At 41.2% G+C, this 27,069-nt stretch overlaps 1 protein-coding gene across 2 annotated transcripts in view; it reads right to left on the reverse strand.

Annotated features, from left to right (window-relative positions):
• Positions 1-27,069, reverse strand: part of PLCXD3 (phosphatidylinositol specific phospholipase C X domain containing 3) — a 96,586-nt gene that overhangs the window by 27,279 nt on the left and 42,238 nt on the right. The window contains exons 2-3 of one of the 2 annotated variants that reach the window (XM_040656557.2): positions 22,093-22,179; positions 13,681-14,389 (exon numbers count right to left, since the gene is read on the reverse strand). In XM_040656557.2, the coding sequence (XP_040512491.1) occupies positions 13,681-14,389; positions 22,093-22,179 (796 nt within the window). The remainder of the gene's footprint in view (positions 1-13,680; positions 14,390-22,092; positions 22,180-27,069) is intronic. The other variant, XM_003642932.6, reaches the window with a different exon arrangement.

Below are 27,069 nucleotides of genomic sequence, written 5' to 3' on the forward strand. Positions count from 1 at the left end.
ATCCTTTGTGATATTACATAGTTCTGGCGCGAGACCAAGAACTTCTGTTCTGTGAGAAACTCCAGCATTTCAAAACGTGTTTCTATTTCAAATTAGAAAGCAAATACAAAGTGTTGGCCTTTCCCATCACGTAAAGTTCAAAATCTATTTCTGACTACAAAAATGAAAGCTGTGGATATAGTAACAGCGTCAAATAGTACAATTAACACTGTAACATAAATCTGAACACAAGATGGAATTAATTGAAGTACAAAGTTGAAATGTTTTGACATAAACTGTTTTGCTAAAGTAGACTTCTCCCTGGAGAAAAACACTGAAACATGCAGTCCTGAAAAATAAAGTAGACTAAGATATCTGCAGTTTCCAGTACAAAGCTGCACCAATGGCAAAAAGAGCCAATTGTTTTGTAATCACTAGGTTGAAACAGTTCAACAAAAACATGCACCTACTGCCACATTCAACAAACCTAACAACTGTAGACCAAATTTTTAAAAGGAGAAAATAAAGTATTTACAAATATAGTACGGGTGTGATCTCAAATCAGCTTTTAAGGCAGAAGTGATGAAGATTTTTCAAATGCAAATGAAGATATGGAGAGCTCCTCTGGTTCTGATTCACAGTAAAAAGAACCAGACATTGTGAAAAGTCTCATGTTTCCAGTAATACTGGTAACTTCTGAACTAAGCTCCTATTTTATTTAATGAAAACTCCACACCGATGAACTAGGGTTTCTGTAACAGAAATGAAGCAAGCCACATCACAGACCATCATGGTAAAGGCAGACTAAAATAAGCATTATAAAATAAGTAACAAAGGATTTCGGAGGACACATGAACAATAAACTAAAATCCTTCCAGAATAAAGCCAGGGTAGAGAGACACCACAACAGAGAGGGATCCCCTTCTCCTTCAGAGTGTGAGTTGCGCTCCACTCCAGCAGAAGGCAAGCCAGATTTGTCGTGTCAGCCACACAAATGCAGGGTTACTGCTGTGGCTCATGCTCTTGCGACATACAGACCCAGCTGCACACAGCAGACAAAAATGCAAATCAACAACAAACAAACAAACAACAGCTAAATCAATAAGGAAAAAAATCCCTGCCAGCTGCTTTTAGTCGGCACCACAGAAGAGATGTACCCTAAGAAGAACTACTCAGCACAGGAGCAGGTAGACAGTATGGTCAGTGCTGACTGTAAAGCTTATTGCTGCAGGCAGGAGGGCATCCCAGAAGATTACTGAGAGGGAATTACATTAAGTGGGCCAGTGGTTGGTCCACACAGTGCATTTCCAGCTACTAAAGAATAAAGGAAAGTCCTGCCTGAGCTGGAAAATATTTTTCCAAGAAGCAGCCTTCTTGTAAATTTCATTAGAAATAGCTTACAAGAAAAAAAAAAAAACAACAGAAAAACAACAGATGATCATCACAGGGCATACTACTTCCACAAATGCTCCTCAGGTTGCAGTGTACAAAGAAAGGAGTCTTCTACCAAGAGTTGACCGTTCAGCTGCATTTATGTTTTTTCTGTTTTAGCACAGCCAGACACGAATATCACAAAACATTGTGTGAGGGAAAAAAGGAGCCAGCAGCAAATGCCACGAGCGACAGAGATCATTACCATCCAAATGCTTTCTGATCCGTGATCAGCAGCAGGATGGCACTAAGCAAGGACAAGTGAGTGGGAATCAGAACACTTCATTTGCAAGGCTTTAGCAATGATCTTGCGCATCCCTGTCAGATGAGTCCTGCCCTTGAAATACTGCAGAAGGTCACTCAAATGATGGAGTCTTGCTGTGCCATGTGGTGATGCTCTTCAGAGAAACAGCATTAGTTTCCACACACATTCACTACAGTTACCTGCAGAACTGCCTGCCTGGCTTCTGATGACAGCCTGAAACATCTCTAGGTATGTAATTCCCTTTCCCACTGATTCATCACAGTGGCACTAGCAACAGCTTTAAAAGATGATGTTAACTCTCTGGTCTCAGATTTAATTATTTTGTCTTAATTGACCAAATCCTTATCATTGTCATACAAGCAAGGGAAGTAGAAATGAATCTTGTTGGACTGACTGCTTGCAACTGTCGAGAGGAAGAAATTAAACAAAGCAAAAACTGTGTGTGTGGGGAAGCAGGGAAATGGTGAAAGGTAGCCAGGGAAAGGATGGTCCTGAGCAGGGGCAGATGTCAGTAGGCCTCTTTCACCCTGTTCCCTGCAAAAGGCAGTAAGAGCAGGTGCCTTGAGGCAGATCCACTCTGGGGTCACTGCTTCAGTTTGCAGCTAAGATGACCACATCCTGCCTCCACCTCTTTGTTGGTCACCCACTTTTCAAGGCATCTCTCCATTCAAGGCTGCCATGCTTGTTTTCCTTCCAGGAAGCCCTGGTAAGCAGAAAAACCAAGGCAATCCATAGTGAATTTACTCTGATTAGTCAAAGAATCACTGCAGACAAGGAGGCAAGTTGCTTTGCAATGTCCTCTCCAATCTTGGGAAACAGGACACTAAATGCCCTGGCTAAAATGATCCCTTCCTGGTTACTTGAACAGTGCAGTACACTACTACCTGCACAAATCTTTTGAACTACAACATCGCTTAGGAACTTTGATTTCAGTGGCCCCCACTGTAAAAGGAGAGAAGCCTGCTTTTGACATTAGAATGTGTAAATACAAATGGAGAGGGCAGAGGGCTACTGTTGTCCCATATCACTGGCCAGCAGCAAAATCAAGAAGCTGCATCACCCAAGGTCCAGATCAGTTCTTGATTCCTGATTTCCTACACAATTGTACTTGCTGGCACAACTGACAGCACCACAGCACTACCTGAAAGATAAAGCTAAGCAGGGGTTAATACCCTACTAAGGAACAAATGATGGCAGAGTTTGTTCTTTGTGCTGCAACTCAAAAAACAAAAAAATTCACTGGGAAAGTACTTGCATGTCACCATGGCTCTGACTTGAACTTCTCAATCTCCTCCATATCTTAATACTGTTTTATGACATAATACATTCTGGATGACAGTTGCTTAGTTACAAAGCCTCTTGGATCAACAGCTTCAAAATTAAAATTTTGCCAAAGGTCAGGTCCCACCAATGATCATTCAGTGTTTTAAAGACATATCTTTTATATTTCCATTAGCATCTAAGATAAATACTGAAAGACATTTTACTATAATAGCCTGTGTTCTCCTGAAGCAACGGTATAGCATGGAACAATATGTACAATCCTATCATTATAATTATAGACATGCTCTTGAAAGGAAGTTGTAGAGGGGTCGGCCTCTTCTCCCAGGTAATTAATTAGTGACGGGATGAGGGGTTATGGCCTTAAGCTGTGCCAAGAGAGGTTCAGGTTGGATATTAGGAAAAACTTCTCAGAAGGAGTAGTGAGGTTCTGGAACAGGCTGTCCAGGGAGGTCCCTGGAGGTTTACAAAAAACATGTGGAAGTGGCACTGAGGGATGTGGGTTAGCAGGCATGGTGGTGATGGGCTGAGAGCTGGACTAGATGATCTTAGTGGTCTTTTTCAACCTTAAAGATTCTATGATTCTACGATGCTATAATCTCCTACTACATATAGTTTCTACCTTAGCCACAAAAAAAACCCCATCAAAGCAAACAAACAAACAAGCAACAACAAAAAAACAGTTGATGGAAATAAATGGAATAATGAAGCTTTTGCCTAGCAGTAAAGTTCAGACAAGAAGTTTGACAAAATGTACATTTCCAAGCTAAGAGCTTGGAAGCCTATGGAAGAAAAATAAAATAAGCTATATATTTTATCAAGGCAGTATCTTTCACAAGAATTGTGGCTCCTTAAAAAAGAATTGCATTTTACTCCAAGGACATTAATGAATCCCTTAGGGGCAAACACTATTACTTCAGTTTTCACAGAAGAAAAGCATTTTCCAAGCCTATGCACGTTTTGCATCATACAGAATGTAGCATGTCACCAAGACACTCTTCCTGCCTGACTTCTCTAATTACCAATTCTTTTTCCACTCATCCTGTTTCAGCCATTTATCTTGTGTAAATGTGTCATCAGGTTGCCGTGACCTCTTACTGCTTTCCCTGTATGTTTTGTACCAGCTCTGCCTATATCCTGCACACCCAATTACTCATGCAGTCCACAAAGGCTTTTTATGTGTAAGCATGGGGCAGCATTTAATAAAATTAATTTCAGGCTTGGAACATCTTCAATAAAACTCTGACCAGACTGGAAGTTTACTTCACAGATTCCAGGCATTTTACTCATTTACAGCTGTTCTCTGGTGAGAAAAACACGTAACTCTTCCCCTCCTAACCTCAAAAGACAGATCAGATTTTTTAGAAAGTGCCAGTATCTTCTGGCAGTGTTATTGCTAGAGGTCAGTTTTACACTAAGATGGCAGAGGTTTAGGTTAGTTATTAGGAGGAAGTTTTTCACCCAGAGGGTGGTGACACACTGGAACAGGATGCCCAAGGAGGCTGTGGAAGCCCCATCCCTGGAGGCATTCAAGGCCAGGCTGGATGTGGCTCTGGGCAGCCTGGTCTGGTGGTTGGTGACCCTGCACAGAGCAGGGGGGGGGTTGAAACTTGATGATCATTGTGGTCCTTTTCAACCCAGGCCATTCTATGACTCTATGATCAGTGCTCCTGCTGATTTGAAAGTACATCCTTTCAGACCATCCCTTAAGCTCCCATCTCTCCTTTCTCCCCTATCACAACAGAACACATACCAACAAACGATAATGGATCCTGCAGGGTTTCCACAGCTGAAGGCCCCTTAGCCTACCAAGCAAGTTTAGAAATAGCCACGGCAGATGGCAGATACACAAGTGACTTCTCTAGAGAGAGTGTGGATGCATTCTCTCTAGATTACACTTCAAAATTCTCCTCTATTGCCTTGGAGAATGCTAAGAATTTACCATTACCATATGCATGTGGAATGATACAGCATGTGTAATAGAACTTTAAGAGCTGATGGGAAGTTTCTGACAACTTTCCATCCACGTCCTACCATTCCAGAAACACTGAGCAGGTACAAGGACACCTCAGACTTCAAATACATAGTAACTACATGTTGTTTAGTCTACAATTGTCCCTTTCTCTGCTTAAAAAGTGATGATGATGCCCCCGTTGTTCCATATTGTTATGTTCCAAAGGCAATGGTTTGCAGTGTGCTACTGCCAACACTACACAGAGACATGAATGTTGCAATACCTGCTGAGTTTTTATTTACCACAATTTGTATTAAATGCCTTTTTATTACCGAACTTCACTATCAACTTGAAAGCCACCCTGTGAATACATCTGGAAGTGCTTGTTCGCGTATATCACTGTGCTCACTTTGTACCTTACAAACAAAGAAGAGAAGGACCAACTCATGAAGAAACTGTTCCCTTCACAAAGAGGTAGAAAGCACAGGCAGACCGACCCTGACCCTCTACTAAGAAACAGATTTTCACCCAGGGTCCGCACTTACTAGCATCTCTTAGCTTTAGAATTTCCATAGTTATCTGAGTAATGTCAGAAAGAAAACCCAACCAAATCAATGAGCCATTTGCAATTTCACTACAGTGGTGAGACAGATTGGAGTATGAAATCTTTCAGGAAAGTACATGTTAGTAAAGGCACAGAGCAGATGGGGATGGAGAATAAACATTTACTTTTCATACTGAAAAACAGTTGCTGCTTTCTGTATATGCAGGGTCAGACTATGCTCAGAGAGTGTGATGACAGCATCACATAAAATATCTTTAAGAGCAGTCACATAGCATACACTGTAACTGCAAACAGGTGTTTTGGCACCAAACATAAGTCACAGGCAGGCCAAATGGGGAAAATTCTATGAAGAAAAGAAGAGCAGCCACTCTGAGAAAACCCAAAAGTCAAGCCATCAATAACATGGGTTGGCACAGAGTTGGTAACCAGTATGTTGTCTTCTTTTCTGGACTAAATCTTATATGCTACTAATACACACTTAGATCTCTACTAATCCATAATAAAGTTATTAAAAATCTCATGTTCTTCTATTCCGTGGCATTTTACTACTATCCCAGCTTCACCATCAGTCAGCCATCAGATAAAACCACCCATCACTTCTCAAGGGAACACTATACCAACATCTTTGTACTCAAAGAAGTTCCCAAGATGAAATGCCACTAAAACATCTGCCAGTAAAAACAAACTAAAAGTGCACAGCCCACTCTGGATTTTATAGGAGAGGACCACTGATGTGGCTTCTGGATGCTTCAGGTGACACCAAGGTCTGTGCACCAACCCAGAAACTTCCTCTTCTGTGGAACAGCTAGGAGAGTAATTTGAAAACAGAAATACAAAGGATTTGTCTGGATTGCAGAGTTCAGTTGTAAAGTCTCTGGTAATGATAGTCTGTGCCTCCTAGAGAAAGAAGGAAAAAAAAAAAAAAGAGAACTGCCTTCAAAGTCAAACGCAACGATGGCCAAGCATGCTGCTACTACAGACCTAAGTAAGAGATTGGGTCTGCTCTTGCCTCTTGGCGGCTTAAGATGGGTTGCTGTGGGTTTGCTTAGTAGTAAACCCATGCCAGCTCAGCTGAAACTGCAGCTCTTCTGCAGCCCATAATGGCAGCAGACACCAAGATTATAAGGAGTCAGAGCACTCACATAATTAGCAAAATACAATTGCCATTTCCACGATATCTGTTTTCATCAAATTCCAATTAAAAATGGCATCAGTCAGTACCTCGTATGGATACAAAGCAACAAAATCTCAGTCTTCCAGAAACACAGAAACTCCCAAAAATTAAGCTGGATGAGGAATGGCTTGGTGGTGGAGTGCAATCCCTGTAGCTGACCACAAAATCCCACTTTCTGCAATTCCAGGGATTATTTTTCTTTTAATATCCACCTATATGCTAGCTAAATATGACCCTGCTTAGTTTATGACTGCACCCAGAGATGGCTTTTCTCCAGACAGCTTCTTGCCCTACTTACCACCCCTGTTATTAATACTGTCTATGCTTTGCCTTCACTTCAAAGGTTTCCATGTGCAGGATTTCATGATTTTTTTTTTTAATTTTTCTGCTTTGGTTGCTAAGGGGAGAGCTTTAGCATGGTGGTCAAGGATTTAGTAATGTGTGAGCTGTAGGGAACATTATCCTTAGAGATTAATTTGGAAATCAAGGGACAATAGGCTGGGTATGTGTCTATTTTCCAGTCCTCAAAAGCTTTAGAAGTACATCAAGATTTTTTTTTTCCTCTAAATGAGATCTGTTATTCTTTTGTACTATTCAACCTCAGAGACAACAAAGAGAATATAATGCTTGTCTCTAGTGTCATTTATCCATCAGAAATAAAATTAGTAATTTCACTACAAATCAGAAAACAAACTACATTAATATGAGGAACAGCTCTACATGCATCAAAAGGTTGTTTCACAACCGTCTTTCAGATGTACTAAAGGCAGCTGCCTCACTGTGAAGTTAATTCAATAAGCAGAGGGAATGTAATTCATTTGGTACATACTGTTTGCTAATCAAAGAGTACTTCTTGGCACATAAACTGTGCCTGACAGAACATTACACCAGAAAACATATTGTTAGTCCTCGAAGTTTTTCATCAAATCCAAGAACGTAATGTACGCACACATGTGTGAGTCTCCTTATTCAAGTAACAGATAAAAGCTGTGGTATGAAGCTCTGTAAAGGTGATCCATTGATGTAAGAAGAGTTCACAAGAAACAGCTTTTCCTTCTGTATTTGCTCAGGGTAGAAAGATGGAAGACTTTTAAATTTCCATTTCTTTCAAATTGTCATCCCACTGAGTATCATCTCTGATGATAGTAGCAATATCTATAAAGAAAGTTCATCAGTAAATATCAATCCTGGTGACTTCAGGCTTGGAAGCACAAAACTGTATCTTTCACCTCTCACCTGGCCACCTCAGTCACGGTGCAGTGAGGAACAGTGCCCGGAACAAAATCTGTGCTTGTTCTGGAAAAGAATCAGCAGCACCATCAAACACTGCTCCACTGTGGCTGGAGCAAGTGGACTTGCATCACAGCAAGCAGCCATGCTAAAGAGCTGCCAACCCCTCCAGCTCACTGGCTATGAAGGAATATTCCATACCACATGAAGGAGCACGGATTGCTTCATACAGTCTGCTTGTGATTTTGCTAGTCTGACGGATGCTGCAACCAAGAGAAAAAATGTTTTCTCTCTCTGACCTTTGTTCTAGCAATCTTAAATAATCTCATGAGCAATGAACAAGCTGATATGTGTCACGGGATCCACAAGGATCCAAACTCTGCACTGTTCCCAAAACTAAGTAGATAACTGACAGTGACCACTGCATAGAAGAGGTGAAAAGCAGAGACATATAAGGGTTTTATTTGAAAATGCTGAAAAGAAACATTTCCTAAACAGAGTATTCCATTAATGAAAAAAAAAGAAAGGCAGCTGCCAGCAAAGGCACACGTGCAATATACCTGCATGTGATAATACAATCCGATGTGTGCATTCATTCTGAAAAGGATTGAATGTTTCTCCAAATAATCACCAGATGGTTCAATGTAGCAAGCTCCATGTAGCTGGAACATATACCCCAAGTCCCTTAGTATGGATTACATTCTTTTAAATTACTGAAATATTAATGCAATGAGATTGAAGAGAATTCTGACAATTCTACTAATTGTATTCCACCTTTTAATTGCTAATCTATTTATTTTTAACAGGATCATCATCACATGAGGAGCAGTTTTGAGTATACCTGGTTTTCACTTTCAGTACTTAGTTCAATATATGAGCTCAATTTCTGCATAAATTAACACATATTTCGGGACTGTATCTTCCTGCAGTGTACTTTTTTCAACAACTAGTATGATTTCAACTTCCATTCTTGAAAGACAAAATACTAGCTCTGGAGATATTTTAAAAGTTCTTTTGTTTTGTAATGGTTAAAAGAAATAAGCAAAGTAAGGGAAAAAAAGTATACACAGAGCAGATGCTTAGGGTTCACGTGGCTATGTACTTCTTAGGAAAGACAGGCAGAAAGGTGAGGCAGTGGAGCTGCTCTTCATGTGAGAGGGTAACTGGAATGGATCAAGCTCTGCCTGGGGATGAATGCTAAATGAGTGGAAAGCTTAAGGGGCAGGCTAAAATGGGTGACACCATTATAAGTGTCTACTACAGGCCATCTGATCAGGACGAGGAAGCTGATGAGGTACTCTCCAGATACCCGAAAGTAGTAGGCACTGGTTCTCATGAGACTTCAGCCACCCTGATGTTTACTGGAAAAGCAGCCCTGCAAAGCACGCACAGTCCAAGAGATTCCTGCAGTGCACAGAATACAACATTCTGACACACATGGTGGAAAAGCCAACACGGAGAGGCATGCAGCTGACCTTGTTCATATAAATGAGGATGGACTGGTTGGGGATGTGAAGGCTGCGGACACCTTTGGATGCATTGACCACGAGATTGCAAAGTTTGGGATCTTACAGAGAAGAAAAATGTGCAGTAGGTAGGACTGTTAACCCTGGACTTCAAGAGAGCCAATTTTGACCTATCAAAGGACGTACATGGAGGCATACCATAGGTTACAGCTTTGCAAGGTAAGGAGGCCCAAGAAAGTTGGTTAGTATTCAGTAACCACTTCTCAGCTCAATATCTCTGCATCCCTGAGAAATCAGACTAAGGTGACAGGAGATCTGTATAGATCACAGAATTACAGAATTGTAGGGGCTGGAAGGAACCTCCAGAGACCATCAAGTCCAACCCCCCTGCAAAGCTGAAACCCTACAGCAGGCTGCACAGGTAGGCATCCAGGCAGAGAAGGAGACTCCACAACCTCCCTGGACAGCCTGTTCCAGTGCTCCGTCACCCTCACTGTGAAGTTCCTTCGCATATTGGTGTGGAACTTCCTATGCTGCAGTTTATGGCCATTTTCCCTTGTCCAGTCCCCACAGACTGATGAAAAGAGATTGGCCATGTCCCTTTGACTCCCATACTTAAGATACTTAGAAGCTCAAGAAAAAACTCAAACGGAAAAAGAAAGTCTACAAAATGTGGAAAAGGGGCCTAGACACCTGGAGGATTATAGAAACACTGTCAGGACATGCAGCAATGTAACAAGGAAGGCTAAGGCAGACTTGGAATTAAATTTGGCAAGGGACGAGAGACTTCTGGCAAGGGGAGAAGAAAGGCTTCTTTAAGCATGTCAGTAGCCAAAGGACCTACTGAATGAGGTGGGAGCCCTGGTAATGGAGGACACTGAATAGGCAGACTTACTGAACACTTTCTTTGCTTCAGTCTTTACTGCTGAGATAGTCCTGCAGGAATCCCTGACCCTGGAGATATGAGAGTGTGGAAAGGAAGACTTGCCCTTTGTTGAGGTGGATCTGGACAGAGATCTAGGCAAACTCAACTCACGCAGTTCCATGGGACAAGATAGAATGCACACCCAAGTGCTGAGGGAGCTGGCAGGAGCGACTGAAGAGTTGTGCAAAGAGGAACCTTGTGAGGTTCAACAAGGCTAAGCATAACATCCTTCCCCTGGGAGGAATAACTCCATGCATTAGTACAGGTTAGTGGCTGACCTGTTGGAAAGGAGCTCTGTAGAGAAAAACCTGAGTGTCCTGGTGGACAACAGGTTGACCATGTGTGCACTTGTGGTCAAGAAGGCTAGAGGTATACTGGGGAGCATTAGTAAGAGTTAATAGCCAGCAGGTCAAGGTGAGGTGATCCTCCCCCTCTATCTGCTCTGGTGAGGCCACATCAGGAGTGCATTGCACTGAGTCAACTTCAAAGACGGAGCACTTCAAGAGAGCATTTGGCAGAGGGCCACAAAAATGATTAAGGGCAGGGAGCATTTCCCATCTGAGAAAAGGCTGAGAGACCTGGGACTGTTCAGCCCATAGAAGAGAAAACTGAGGGTGAATCTTATCAATGCTTATATGAGGTCTGTTCCTAAAGTAATGGCTCCCATTTTCTTATGTTGGCCCAGGATGTCAGAAGCAGACATTGGTGGTTTGGCAGTAGAGGTTGAACTTCCCATCAATATTCCATTACATTTTGTTGCTGTGTGACAGATAGCAGCAGAGGCACAGCCTGACAAAACGGTGTCTAACATGGAAGTGTGTATGAAGCAAAGGTAATGTATTCCATCCATGCCAAAAAAATTGTACTCCTTGATGCTTGATGAATGTTTATGGAGACCAAACAGTGGATGTGAGCACAGTCAGATGGTGAGTGGTGCATTTCAGCAGTGGCAAAGTGCATCACTTCAGCTGGTGCACATTTTTTTTAAGAGTGTGGCCTGCAGACTCTCGTTCACAGTGGTGACAATACATAGTTAATGGTGGTGACTATGCTGAAAAATCATGTTTTGTAGCCTGAGAATGTGCTTTATTAAATAGTGTTATTGTGCTCTTGGTACCTTTTGTAGTTTCCATGGAAATGAATAGGAGGCATTACTTTGAGAACAACCTATGCCAGGCTCTTTTTAATGGTACCAAGAGACAGAACAGGAAGTAATGGGCACAAAAAAAATTCCATATGAACATGAGGAAGAACTTTACTGGGAGGGTGACAGAACACTGGAACAAGCTTCCCAGAGGGGTTGTGGAGTCTCCTCTGGAGATATGCAAAACCTCCCTGTGTGCTTTCCTGTGTAACCCGCTCTATGGAACGTGCTTCGGAAGGGACCCTACGATTCAGTGAACATCTCAGTTGAAATTTGGGAAAACAACAGTCAGGTAGTCCTGCCCAACCCATTACTCACATTTCAAGTAAATTCTTTGTGATCTCAGAATCTCCTGTAGACAAAGCATTTTTTTAACTTGCTATTTTATTGATGCAGCGAGTTTTAAGAGTAACCTGGTAGTTTCTCAGCTGTGCTACTTCACGTTCTAAAGGACACACACAAGGATGTTTACAAGAGAAAACAAATGCTTGAACATCAAGGTGAGGGCTTAAAAGTAAAAGCCATCAGCAAAGTAGGATTTCAGTACTGAGAAGTGCACTTCAGACTCAACAGTAAGAGTGGTACCCTGCCCAAAGGAACCTATAAAAACACACATTTTGGATACATAAACAATTGCAAGTACAATTGTACAAACATTAGTGAATCATATTAAACTGCCTATAAAAGCTTCTGTGACACTGTTTTGTTTTTTCAGGTAACATTTGTGCTGATTTTTCCTACTAAACAGTCACTTGGGAAAGCTGTCATGAAAAATGGTTCAATTCTTCTCAAAAGTGAGCCATGTTTTCTTCAGAGGGTATAGTATCACAAATATTGTGCTATTCATCACAGAGAAGAGGCAGTGTTCCCAGTAGACCTTCCAAGCACAGGAGCAACCATACAGAGACCAGAATATTAACAGGTCATTCTTCCCCATTATAAATTATTCTACTCTGCAACACTTTTTTTTTTTTTTTTTAAACCAGAAATCTTATGTCTTGACATTAAATATCAGGTTTACTAGCAAGTTGTCAACAACACAGTCTCACATACTTGCCTTTAAGCTGAAAATTGGCTGTGATTTATCAAAGTCAGAAAGGTATAAATAATGCATGTCTTGCACAGACAACATTTTTTGTAATGTAAGAACTAATGGCCTGTCAACACAGCATTCCAAATACACAACCTCTACAATGGCTTACAGAGTTTCTTCCTTCAAATTTTTTAATATGACAAATGAAGGGCTGTTAGGAGGCAAAATCACTCCAACTGAGTCCTAACAACTATGATATTGTGTGTGACAGTATGCAGAGAGACATCATATATCTTTAAGATGAGTAAAGGTAGTTAAGGATGCAAAATTCTGTGTTATCAGAACTTTGCTGAGGAGTCCAAATGAAAAAAAATTATTTACTCAATACTTGAAGGCCAATGTATAAATCAAAACTTAAGTAATATCGGTGCAGCCTCACTTTGAATACTGTGGGCTCCACAATGTAAAAATGATGTTAAGGTACTTGAATGAGCACAGAGGCAGCAAAAGAGCTCATAACGCAGCCAAGAAGGCATGTCCTGTGAGAAGGTGAGGATAACTGGGTTGTCCAGTTTGGAGAAGAGCAGGCTGACAGGTGACCTCAGTGCTCTCTGTAGGTCCCTGAGGAGGAGAAGCAGAGGGAGGTACTGCACTCCACTCCTGGAAATCAATGGAAGGACATAAATGGCACAGAGCTGCCATTGTGAAGGTGGTCAAACACTGGTACGGGCTTCCTGGAGAAGTGGTTGATGTCCCATGGCCTGTCAAGTGTTTAAGAAGCATTTGGACAATGTCCTCAATAACATGCTTAACTTTTGATTAGCCCTGTGGTCAGGCAGTGAGACTCAATGGTCTTTGTAGGTCCCTTGGAACTGAACTACTCTATGCAGACAAATGTGAGAGGAATACAAGGGCATATGTTCAGTGCCTATGGTAAGAAAGCACAATTGAAAATAAAAGAAAAAGCCTGCATTTGGGGGGGGGGGGGGGGGAGGGGAAGCCAATCCAATCACATATGATTTCATAAGGCTTTTATGCCAGAGTTTCTTTCAAGATACAATAGTTCCTCCTTAAATCTGTTGCACATTTCAGGATTATGCTAAAGTTCTGAATCTTAGCCACAGTAGCATAGCAGAAACACATCTGTTGGAGTTTCTGTAAAAAGGAATTAGAAAAGCAGCATTACCAACACACAGCCAGTACAGTCAGCTCAAGTTACTGAAATAAACTTACCTTTCTGTTATTGTTTCTCTGAGACCACTTGCAACACCTTTCACCACTGTACTAGCCTTTGGCGTCAGCACTACTTGAGATATAAAAAAGGAGCCCTTCTTTCTTCTTTCAGTGATTGATGCCTGCAGGAACTGAATCAGTTTTTCTGGATCTGTTGTGTTTGCCCATGGAGCTGGCATCATCTGGCCTGGCCAAAGAAATGGTACCTCAAGAGCCACTGGGCTGTGATAAAAAACCAGCACTTGGTGTTCCTTTTCCCACAGGTACTGGAGGCTTACTTCATGGGCAAATATAGCAGGACACATTTTGTTTCCATACGTGTCCTTGAGCATCTGGACAAGCTTTTCGTGATGGTATTTCTGCATTCCATAGAAATGATTGAAGTCCAAGAAAATCACTTCTTTTGGGTGGTCAGCAAGGAATGCATTGATCTCTTCCAGGCCTTCCTTAACTTTGGCACTGAATAAGCCATGAGCAAAGTAGAGTTCATTGTCTGGGTCTCTGGGCTTAGTGGAAATCCTAAGATCAAAATACCGTATACCTGCACCCAGCTGGCTGGTGAAGTTCATGGTCTGTGTAGCCAACCACTTCCTCATCAGCTTTTTAGCCACAGTCCCAAAAACAGACACAAAGTTCTGGACCGTTTCTGGCTGTTCAGGCCCAACTGGAGAGGCTTCATCAATGTAGAAGCTAAAGGAGTCATGGGAACCTAAAAACAGAACAAAGAAGAACAATCAATATTGGTTGTATGCAAAAGAAGGTATTAGTGGTTCCTTCTTTCTGATGTCTGTCAACATTTTTCTGCCAGCTCTCCACAGGAACTTCAGTGAAAAGAACTGTTTTACGGCTTGTCTGGGCACTCTCTCACTCTTTCAGCTCTTATTGACTCTTTCTGTACTACTTAAGTCAGAGGCTCTGAATGTCAAAACAAACCTGATGAAACTTCAGCAAAGTAACACACATAACATATCCCCAGAGCCAACGCAAAGATGAGAATCTGGCCCTGTACAATTGTGCCTTGTCTGGTTTGCACAACAAGCCACACATCTTTGCCATGCTACATAAACAAAATAGAGCTACGGATAGCATTATGTTCCTCCATTAAAATACAGAAACTCCACTGTGTGCTCTTGACAAGAACAGGATTACTACTAAACATACCCATGTAAAGAAGCTACCATTTTCTACAAAACGACATGGTTGTATACAAATATCTAAGAAAAATTGCTTTGCAAAATTCTGGTTGTGTCAAGGTACGTCCACAAAAATACCCACACATTTATTTTGCCAAGCCTTTAGATCTTTACACGAAAGCAACTGATGATGGTAAGGACATCTGCAAACACACAATAATTCTCCTAAAAAGAATTTTGTCTTGCTTTAAGGAAAGAAATGCTCACCCCAGGAGATGCTTATCATACTTGTCTACCAGTAGGTTTTTGCAGTTTGCACAGACTGTCTGACTGCAGGCAGAGCCACTGTCCCCCTGGTAAGGGATGCTGGTCACATTCACCACAGCAAGGAGTTATGATCCTCAGGCTGTGCCACACCACCAGCAGAACTTCTTCAGGTCTGCAAGACTTGCAACTCCAAAATAGATCATAGAATTAAGCCCCCAGAGATCCAACTTAAAGCATCAAAATGAGTTCAAAGCACAAGTCATGCCTTCTGCTATTTATGCTTTTGTAGGTGCTTTTCAAAATTATCTTCCAAGGCACACCAGCTGTAGCAAATAAGTTTCACATTAATTAAATCCTGCTACTCAGTCGTTTCTGGTGGTGATGCTATTTTAACTGAGCTGCAACAAACCCTATATGCTGAAGTGACAGCTGTAAAATTTTCTTTAACAATAAGTGGAGTCATGCAAATCATCTTAAACTCTGGCTTGAATTTGGCTTTGTTTAATCTGAGAAAAGTCTTAAAATATTATACACCCCTGCTTTTCACAGTTGTCTTCTTGAACAGCATTTCACTTTCAATATTAGACAAATTCTCCATTTTGATGAAGCTTGCTACTACTGAATGTTGAAGCAATACTGTATTCCTTGCAGAGCCCGATTAGACCATAGAGTATCTTTTTACACACTGAAATCCCCAGGGACCAGATCTGCATACAGAATTTTAATGGTAAAACAAATGATTAGAGCAGTAACTTGTGTTTCAACAGTATCACAGGGAAAAATCTATGTGATACATTAAATGTTCTGCTCAATATAACCTGCACTAATCTAGAAATCAAAGTAAATCCAGTCTTGTTAAAAACAAGACATAGTTACTGATATTATTAAAGTGGATCTTGCAAACCCTCATTTTGTCCACTGAAGTTCCTTTGATTTCAGTAAGATATTATTTCTGAAGTATATATGTACAAACAAGATTAACTGATTGCAGCAGTGGGCCCAAAATCATAGTAAGATTAATTAAACTATTTGCCTTTTATTGTCAGATCTATAGCCTCTGGAAGTTGCAGAAGATGTAACTAAACGTGTAACCACAGCCAGTACACAACACAGTGCCAAACACTACTTTAAAATACTGAAGTCATGAGAAATCTCACAATTCTCGCTGTTCTCACAATTCTCACTACACAATTCTCACAATCCTCACCTCTGCCAAACAACTTGTTAGCAAGTAGCCTTTAGCTTTTATGCAGAACACAGAAGGAAAGGAAGGAACATCACGATTGGAAGCTACTGACCAGTGCAAGCAGGATAGTGTAGAATTTTGCTTTTCTTAGTTAAGATCTCAAGGCACAAATCTGAATCTAAAACTTGGATTCCTGTGTAAAAGGTCTAAAGAGGAGGGCACTAAAAAAACTCCACATTTTGTAGCCAGAACAGGAAGGACCCATTCAGTTCTAGAAAGAGAAAATAAAATTTGACTTATTTTGTTTGCCAGTGAAAGGATCTGATGTGAGCTATTTCCAAGTATGTAAAGGTTCTTCCTAACTGGAAAAAAAAAAAAAAGAAAAAAGTTTTTGGCTTTCCACATGTATAAGTAATTTGAGCAGGTCATCTAATGTTTATCCTCATCACACACTATCCACACACTATTCCACATCATCAGCTTGAACATCTAACTCTGTGAAATTCAAAATCCTGGCACTTGGCATTGAAAACTAAGAATACATATTTTTCCTACTGTCATATCCCAAATCACTGTGTTCCTGGTAAAGAGAAGATCTTGTATGAACAAGTAAGAAAAGATCCTGTACATTTTCAGTAAGGAAGTTTCCTTCCAACCTTGCTTTGGTGCACAGAGACATTCTCATACTTCTTTGCCACTGAGAAGCGGACTTGTGAGTCCTCGGTATCACTAGATCTCAGGCCCCATAGAGAAAGATGCAGGACTGCCCTGGTTTTGGTTGCAGTAGAGTTACTTATCCTCATATAAATGGTATGATGCTGTGTTTTAGATTTAGAGTAAGAATACAGTTGATTACCCACTGATGTGTTAGCAGTTGCTGAGCAGTGTTTACACAGAGCCAAGGACATTTCATCTTCTCACACTGGCTGGCCAATGAGGGGCTGGGGCTGCACAAGGTGCTGGGAGGGAACATAATCAGAACAGCTGGCCCAAACTGCCCAGTACTGCATCCCATACTACACGGCATCATGCTGAACAGCAAAGCTGGAAGGAGGAAGGAGGGACTTTCAAGGCGAAGACATTTCCAAGAAACGGCGATGCTTGCTGAGCCCTGCTGTCCTGGCAGTGGCTGAACACCTGCTTGGGAAGCAGCCAATGAATTCCTCACTATCCTTCGCTTGTGCACTTGGCTTCTGCTCTGTCTGGTGAACTGTCCTTATCTCAGACCAGGGGTTCTCTCACTTTTACCTTTCTGATTCTATCCTTCACCCCACCTAGGGACAGCTGTGTGGAGCTGAGCTGCCCACCAGTTACACCACAACAAGGGTACATTCAGAAACACTAATGCAATGACACTTGAAGTCTTCAGAAGGCAGCAGTGTTCACACATCAGCTTTTTTTACAACAGTAGGGAAGCAGACCTGCAAACCCTAGAAAATGCTCACACCTGACATATGGGAGCTGCACCTGTGTTGCACAAGTGACAGTCCCTACTACAGAGACCTCGTAACTTGAGATGTGAAGAAGAAAGGTCAACGAAAATCATTCAACCCAAATCACACCAGGAAGAAGAGTAAACTGATACTCTCTTCTTCACTCTCTTCTGACTAGTTTACTAACTGTCTAGCATTTTCTAGAAGTATTAGGTAGCATTTGCTGACTATTTCAGCAGCACAATAGACAGTGATTCAAGCAGTCAAAGAGGAAAGGTCACAGATCATGGGGATGGCAAACAAGGCGTAAGCACAGTTTGGATAAGTCACAGACTGTTGAGTTAGGAAGAGAAAGTGGATAAAGCCTTCTTTAACCATATGGAAGAAGCATCACGGACTGTTTTCATGGGAAACTTTGACTACCCTGTTTTCAAGGAAGACTTCAACTATTTTGATATTTGCTGGAAGAGCAAAACATCAGGGCACAGAGAATACGGAGAGGTTCAAAGACTTTTTTTTCTTTTCTGCAGGCACTCCTCCTAGTAGACTGCTGGGCTTGGGATGAATAAAGGAGAAACGGCTAGGGACATGAAGGATGACAGCTGTAAACTGACTATAAGGTGATGGAAAAAATTGAAATCCTGAGGAAAGCAAGAAAGGTAAATTGCAGAACAAAGATTCTCTGTTTCAAAGTAGTAGTTTTTGCTCATTCAACTGCTTTAAGTGCCAAGGGACTGAGGAGAAATGCCTGTACTTGAAAGACAACGTCCTAAAGCATATGAGCAATCCACCCTAGTGTGCAAAAAATCAAGGAGATAATGCAGGGGGCAAGTTTGTCTGAACACCTGAGTGAGATCAAATAAAAAACGCGATAGAGAATGTGCAAGCAGGGACAGCTACCTCTGAGGAATAGAAGGAGACAAGGAGAGTTAGGAAGTGCAAAGCTTGGCTGGAGTTAAAATTTGGAAAGGATGCAAAAGGGAACCAGAAGCAAGAGAAAGGAAGAAGGAAAATGCTATTCCACTACTGAAAGGGGCAGAAGATCTCATAATTCAGGACAAGCAAACTGCTGAAGTAACTGAGCAGTGGTTGGACCAGATGACTGCTTGAGCTCCTTTTCAACCTAACTATTCTGCATCTCTTCATCACACATCTCTTCCTCTCACATCTCCCTGCTCCCCCAAGAGACAACAGCTTCACTTCTTGCCTCTCAACTTCTGAAGCAACTATCATGAGACACTGAAAATGCTTGCATAATCTGTGACGCAAAAAAAACAAAACCGTCCAGTTTTCATCACTGTGACACTAAATTTCTATGAACTTAGATGTAAGCTGAACACTATTCAGACATTTGTGCGTAAAATGTGCAGCATCATCTAGAGTACAAGAATGGTCTGTTTTCTTTAGTGAATTCCCTTAATAGGACATTTGGGAATATACAACCCACTATTGCTCAGCTATGGACATATTTATGGCTTTCCCAGAGGGCTAACTCCCCCCTCATTTAAAAAATAATTGGGCTTAGTGCTGAAGAGTCCCCCAGAGAGAATGTGATTCAGTTCAGAACTGCTTCTTCAGCCACACTAGAGATTTACAGACAGGTTTGGTGAAGCTGCCATTTTTGGTGGCTAAGCTTTAATATACCATCCATAAAGAGGCAAGGTGATGCTGAATTTCACCCTGCCCTCCTCTTGCCTCACTGGGGGCTCTGGACAACCCTCTTAACAAGAGCCTGGTAAAGGGCACCTAAAAGAGAGGTATTGATTCAAACAGCACTGCCCAAATTGCTCCTGACAGCAGCAGACCAGCAAGTCACTGCAAAACTGCAATTTTCACAGTTTGGGACACATTTCACCCTTCTTCCACAGATTTTAAGCTCTTTCTGTCTCTTCAGTGGGAGTTACCCAATGACTGCTGGAAGTGGAACCCTTTACAATTGTTTTGAGTATCATTAAAAGCTTTACCCGATGTTATTTTTCTATATTTAGGAGATGACATCCCTTGGTGACTATCCCTGAAGCTTCACAAGTGGTGCAGTCTAACCTGTTTGAAGACATCCTTGTCAATGATAGCTCTATAGTGACAGACATCACAACATGTTTCTCAGAAGCTGCAGAGGGCAGCAATCCCTGACATCTGTTACTAAAGACAACCAAAGCAGATGATGTTCCTGTTTCACTTGGTCTGTTCTCACCATCTCACCTGTCCTTAAAAACAGTCATGCAAGGAAAAAAAGCCCTGTGAATCTTAGCCACACTGCAGGTTTAAGGAACGGCAAGTCTTTATATATGAACACTAGATGTTGCACCTTAATGTGTTCCACCTTCTTTCTAAGTGGCTGAGCACTCACTATTCTATCAGTTGAAGCCACAGCACATGTCAGGATGTTAAAAGGTTCTGCCAAGAGTAATGCAATTCAGACTTCCTAATCCAGCTACCTTTAGCATTAAATTGCTTGGGTGACACCAATTTAGTTTGGTAAGAAAGATTACCCAAGCAAAACCAGAACAACTGGGGAAAAAAAAAAAAGAAGAGATTGTAGATCACACAGTGAGCCAGCTTTCCCACAGGCAATTGTGTGGCTTTCTTCCAGTGTTGAACAGTTATGAGCCCCTGACAACAACTGAAGGTCACAGGGCTTAAAGTACTTCATGTAATGCAAAAATCCAGACAACAGAATACATGGCTTACTCTTGTGTGTGTAAGCCCAGTGGCTGCACTCTGATCACATTAAGTTGCCATGCATCCAGACAATCTTCAGCTACCCACGGCCCTCCAGACAAGCCTTATCAAAACCCTATCAAAACCCTAAGAGAAACAGCTGAGTTTTCCAAGACCATGCTGCTGATCTCAGGAAACCAGGTAAAGATGCACAGACAGCCCTGTGCGAGTCAATTTGGATTTGAAGAAGAGCTGAGAAGTCTAAAACTGCTTTTCTGCAGTGGGACCAGGGGGCTTTCCCCATGCAAACCCCAACACCTTTGTTTTGTTTTGTACTGGTATCGAGAAGCCTGAAGAGATGGAAATGATCACCTCTAGCTATCATCCACCCAAAGCCCACAGCCACGGCCAGTTAAATGGCCACGGTTAGCTGAAAGCAAATGTACCTAGCAAGGCTCACCCACGGTCCTGTTCCTGTACCTCAGTGTCCAACAGTCCTCTGGAATTTCTGCATTTCCCTGTCTGTAAGCAACTCCAGTACTGTCCGTAAATATGCCAAGACTTTCAGAAAAGGTTTCCTGCAGCACCAGCAGGCTTACACCCAGCTTTGGCTGCCTAAAGGTTCAGGAAAATTTCTCAAGAGAAAGCCAGAGCAGTTTTCACCCTTCTCAAGAACACTGGTAAGCCAAACAATAATGTATTCTTGCACCTCAGTCTCAGCATGGAAACTGGTATTAATTTATTAAGTCAGACTTTTCTTTTAAAGAGAACAGTATCTTTAAATAACTAACAATACCTGGGTTTTATTCAAATGAATTGCCTGGTCAGAAAATAAGAAAAAATTATATTAAAAGTCTGCATTTTTCAAGCGGTGAGCTAGCACATGCAAAAATCAACCTGAATTGCCAAATTCAAGTGGTGAAAACAGAAGCGCTATTTTTACTTTTCGTATATAATGTCCTGAAGTTCCTATCAAAAAAAAGACAAACTAAAGTGAAAGCATTTTAAAAATAAACCAATTAAACTTGAAATACCTCTTAGGTAACACGAACATAAATAAATTCGCTGTTTAAAATTAAATGTTTTTCCAGGTCATACAGCACTAACAACCTTATATGCAGACAGTTAAATCTTTCCAAATCATCAGTTTTAAGCTGTGAAGTAAGAATTTTAATTATTTCAGTGTGTAACTACAGGGATGAATTAACCTTGATTTTCAGTGGGAGATTACAAATGAAGTACAAGTCTAGAGCCCAGTCCTAAACACACTCCACTGTTCGAATGCCTTTAATTACGTGCCCAAATGTCTGCAGGAAAGAGCTCAATTCTCTTTTAGCTTCTTTCAGAATAACAAAATTCCAAATTGCATTGGAGTTTCACGCAACACCAGGTAAACTGAAGTCTTTGAATATCGGGGAGCAAGAAGAGGCATGCAGTGACAAAGGAGAAAATGTATTCTGGTTGTATTTGCAAATATAAGCAAAGAAGGTGACAGGAGGGACAAAGGATGAAGCTGTTAGAGTAAAACTTGTTAGATTACTATTAACTTTGCAAGAATTTGGATGATGTTGCAAATACAGCAAAATAACAATTTCTCCATCAGAAATCCATTCCAGTCTGCCCACATCCTCTGTGCCAGCTGTATCACCACCAACAAACTCCTCTCTTCCTCCTCTTGTAACCAAGATCCCCTTCTTCTTTGAAGACTTCCCCTTCTTCTTTGAAGACTTACCAGGTGAGAAAAGTGAAGGAAGTTTTTGCTTCCACCCAGCCTCACTACCTTCTGGAACTGGAAGCCTTTCCTTTACCCACCATCCTCCTGCAGGAGATAAAAAATTGCACTTTTCATCCTCCACCAGGGAAGGATCAGCCACAAGAACTCCACATAACCGTAACTCTGACCTCACTCAAGCATCTGCGGATTTGACGTCATAAGTCTGTGTCATGCTGCTTCATATGGACTGTTACTGCAAGCAAGCTACATGTCAAGGAACAATCTGAGAAGCCAGACAGGTGCACAGTAATTAGTGCACTGATATTTCAACATGGTTAAAGTCTGAACAAATTTACTTTGTGTCTGAAAACTCTTCAGAAGTCATGGTTTGTTGAGCCAGACGTTGTTTCTAACACTACAGATTTCTCTCTACATTACTCAGCTGGAGTACCATACTCCAAACTGTCTTAGTTTCAGCTGGGACAGAGTTGTTTCTCTTCATACTGACTGCTATGATGCTATATTTTGGTTTTAGGAGAAAAACAGTGTTGATAACACACTGATGTTTCTAGCTGTTGCTGAGTGGTGCAGTAAAAAGCCAAGGAGATTTCAGTTTTCTCAGCTTCTCCTACTGTTTCACCAGCAAGGGAGCTGGGAAGCGAACAAGGAGCTGGGAGGGTAAGGATTCAGTACAGCTGAACTGGCCAAAGGGATATCCCATACCATATGCACATATATATATGTGCATATATATATATATATATATCACTTGTTATATATATATACATGCACACACACACACACATATGTATGTGTGTGTCACAATGACAATACAAATTATCCTACATATAGGATATACAATATATAAATATGTATATATGTGTGTATATATACATACATACATGTATATATATGCATACACACAAACATATATGTGTATTTGGAGCACCTCTCCTATAAAGATAGGCTGAGGGGAGAGGGCTTGTTCAGCCTGGAAAAGAGAAGGCTGCAGGGAGACTTCATTGAGGCTTTCCAGTATTTAAAGGGAGTTTATAAATGTGAGGGAAATCAACTTTTTACATGGGTAGATAGTGATAGGACAAGGGGGAACAGTTTTAAACTAAGGGAAGCACAATTTAGATTAGATGTCAGGGAATTTTTTTAGTGAGAGTGGTGAGGTGCTCAAACAGGTTCCCCCCAGAGGTCGTGGATGCCCCATCCCTGGATGTACTGAAGGCCAGGTTGGATGGGGGCCTGGGCAATTTGCTCTAGTGCTTGATCTAGCAGCTGGCAACCCTACCTGTGACAGAGGGGTTGGAACTTGAACCTTAATGTCCCTTCCAACCCATGCCATTCTATGATACATACGCACACATGTTCACATGTATATATATATACATACACATACATATACATACAAATACACACATACACAGTTATATATACACATATACATATTCAGACATATAATTTTCCTAACTATCATCCTTTTTACCTCTTCCTTTGATCTATCTTAGTAAACAGTTTTTATCTCAACCCACAAGTTCTACTTCTTTTTCCCGATTGCCTTCCCATCCCACTGGGAAGGGGCGGGTACTGTCTGATGCTTAACCACCTGCCAGGTTAAACCACAACAGCACCACAGCACAACAGATACTAACTACTGTATCAGTGGTCACAGCCTAGAGCAGCATGTGGTAAAGCACAAAGCAATTAAAACCCAGCACAGAGCAAGTATCTTTGATCCACATAATACAGAACAGAGAGCTCTGTCCTTCAGAGAAGCACATAACAGTTGAGGTTGGAAAGAGGCTTCTGGAGGTCATCTGTTCTAACTGCCCTTCTCCTGTATCCAAAGAGAATGAAGTGAAAGGCAGAAAAATATTTTGACAGATCACTACAAATCATTGAATATTGCTCAAAAAGACTTGTATGAATGTAGTACTTAGATAGGGAGAAAGATAAACCAGTAATCCGTCAGTCTGAAGTTGACATTCCATTCCAAGTGACCAACTTTCAGATCCAGAATTGTTTCTGTTCTCACTATACAAAAAACCAAATGTTCACACACAAGAAGTGATTTCAGCAACTATTACTCTTGTTCCACTACTCTCTCATCAACTGTGAAAAACTCCTGAGACCATGTTTTGTTTTGTGCTTTTGAACACAGCTACAAATGCCTTCAAAGACAGTCTTTGTTGACATTGCCTGTAATCTCCCTAATCATGAAGAACTTGCTCTTCATCCTCACTGAGAAGCAAACTAGCATTTGTAGCATACATAGAAAGTACCCACATTTAGTCTTCTACAGCTCCCTCTCACAAAATCAAGGATCAATTCCCTTTTTCCTTAGAGCACATGTCTGTTAATATAATATTTAAAATTCCCAATGCTCTGTTGAAAAGCAAAGATATAAACAAAAAAAAAAAAAAAAAAAAAAAAGCAAGCTGTAATTTTATTTCTAATTCTCCAAACACTATGAGCATATGTCACAACTACGGATATCACAAGGCAACCTCTGCTATGGAAACTGGTCTTAAACAGAAAATTAGCATGTTGCCCTCCTGAGAGCAAGTTTCCATTCTCACTTGCTAACTTCTTTACTGTCCTTTAATAATTTGTGTAGGAGGAGGTGTTTTAATGTTTTCCGAGACACTTAAGTGTAAACAGCCTCCCACCTCTTCCCAGTAAAACCACCTCCAGATACATTTTAGCATGGACTTCATGCATACAGCCCACAGAGAAGACTGCATGATGGAGCAGCACTTGAACAGCAAGGGCTTTCTGAGAGCTCCAGATTTTTGTTCTCGAAGTCCAGCATTAAGTGAATTAATAGCTTCATCACATATCAGTTCTAAACAAGATGGTATTTACTCAGACAAATGCAACACTAACATCAGGAGAAGCTTGAAAAAAGCTACAGGATCAGGCCATAGCACAGAACAAAAAGCCTTGTTCTGAGGTTTATTCAGCTCAGTGGGGACCTCGTAATGTGTGGCAAGCTCTCAGCAGCAGCATTGCTCACAGCCTCTCTCCATTTTCACTGCCATAGGGGTGTCTCCAGATTCACTGCAAAACATCAGTCAGGCTACAAGGTGAGTCCCTGTAGACACCTGAATTCCAACAGCACAGGGAACATTTTTTGTGTTAAGCACATAGACAAAGAAATGATCATATTGAGGATTGAAAGAATCAGTTGGTGTTGCTTCCCCACTCTTTTTTTTTTTTTTTCCCCCCCAGACATTATCTTAAATGTCTGAGCTGGATGCAGAAGAAAAGGTGGAGGGGGAAGATGGTAATATTGCCTATGTGTACGCCAAATGTATAAACACAGTTTGACATTTGTGCGCTGCACTGAATATTTTAAAAGATGTAGGAATTTTTTTAAACTTTTAAAGTCTGGCCTAAAATTAGCCACTAAGGAAGCTATTTTTATTTATTCAAATGAAATGCAAGGATGCCTTCATGATGTTTTGAAAGAAGACACAGAACATATTACTTAATAAAAAAAAAAGGCTCAATTCACCCACTGGGCTAAAACTTGGCAGAATTAATGGAAGAGGAGCTTCAACTCAAGCCTAAAAAAGCAAATATTCTAACTTTGTTCCTGGCACAGCGAGAGTAACCACTGTTTTATTTATTTATTTTAAGGAATCTAAACTGACCAAACACACCTGAAAACATATAGTCTAGGATGATGAGAGGTTACACCTTCAACAGTAGAGTAGATATAGCTCTTTGGTTTCCATGGTCAAGTGCTATGATAGGTGGACAGTTATGGCCTTACTTATAAACTTAACCACATGTATGAAGATTGAATAGTGTATTTTATATCAAATCAATGAGCATAGCACACATTATTTCATGGATAACTATAACCTGAAGACAGATTACCTATCTAATTACTTGGAAATGAGATCCCTGGGGGCAGAATCCTAGCTACTGTCTCTCATCACAGTTCCACAAATGAGGATTCTTTCAAGTTTTTGCTTCTTTGAGAGCAGAGCAAACACATCTACTATGATATCTTTCATTTTGTCACTCTGGAAGCTCACTGGTGCTTGTTCAGATGCATCTGAGATTTCTATCACAACTGACAGTTCAACACTAGTCTTAGAATTATCATATTAGCTATTTTCCTCTTAATTCACGGAATAGCATGAGAAGATGGACGTTCCAGAATGCAAAAGGTATATCTGATTCTAAGCATAAAATTAATGTGCCGGGACTAGTCTGGGGTGCATTTTATTCCAGCACCAGCACGGTCTGGCTGAGTGTTTCATCAGTATCCAAGTCATATCTCTTGGAGGCGATAAGCAACACAGGCATTGTGAGCCAGCAACTCTGGAACTGGCAAGAAGCTACAATGACCCCAGGCAGCTCTGCTCAGCATGTAAAACGGCATCTCCTCACAGTGGCTCCCTTCCGATCATAACTCTTGTTCATAACCCTAGTGCTACCATTCACAAGATAGCCTTCAAGGGCAGTAGACAGCTGAGGAGGCTTATAAAAAGAGAACAGGCTGCTGTTGATCTGTTCATATCTCTTCCTCTCCACACACACAGGAACATAAAGCACTACTTATTATGTACAGCCACAAGTAATGCAATGTTCACACTTGAAAAAAGCATCAATTCAGGACACCTCTGCTTCTTGTGCTTTTTTGTATATGATTTCTTTTCATGAAAAACAGCCTTTAATACTCTTGGTTACAGAAGAAATTTTCCTTGAAATAATTGCTTCTGATTACACAAACCTTTCTCTTGCCAGGTATTGCACCTTTTCAGCACAATGCAGCATTCTGATTTTTGCATTGCCGTCATCTCTTGCCTCTCCCCTCTTCTTTGATCCAGTTGATTTTCCCTCTGACATATATGCCTGTGTGCCCTGGCAGCCAAATGAACCCCAACCGCACCCTGGGGTGCATCAGGCCCAGTACCGCCCTGGGCAAGGGAAGGGATTGTCCCTTCTGCTCTGTGCTGTGCAGCCTCGCCT

This window comes from Gallus gallus, chromosome Z (assembly GCF_016699485.2).
Source record: "Gallus gallus isolate bGalGal1 chromosome Z, bGalGal1.mat.broiler.GRCg7b, whole genome shotgun sequence".
Classification (NCBI taxonomy): Eukaryota; Metazoa; Chordata; class Aves; order Galliformes; family Phasianidae; genus Gallus; species Gallus gallus.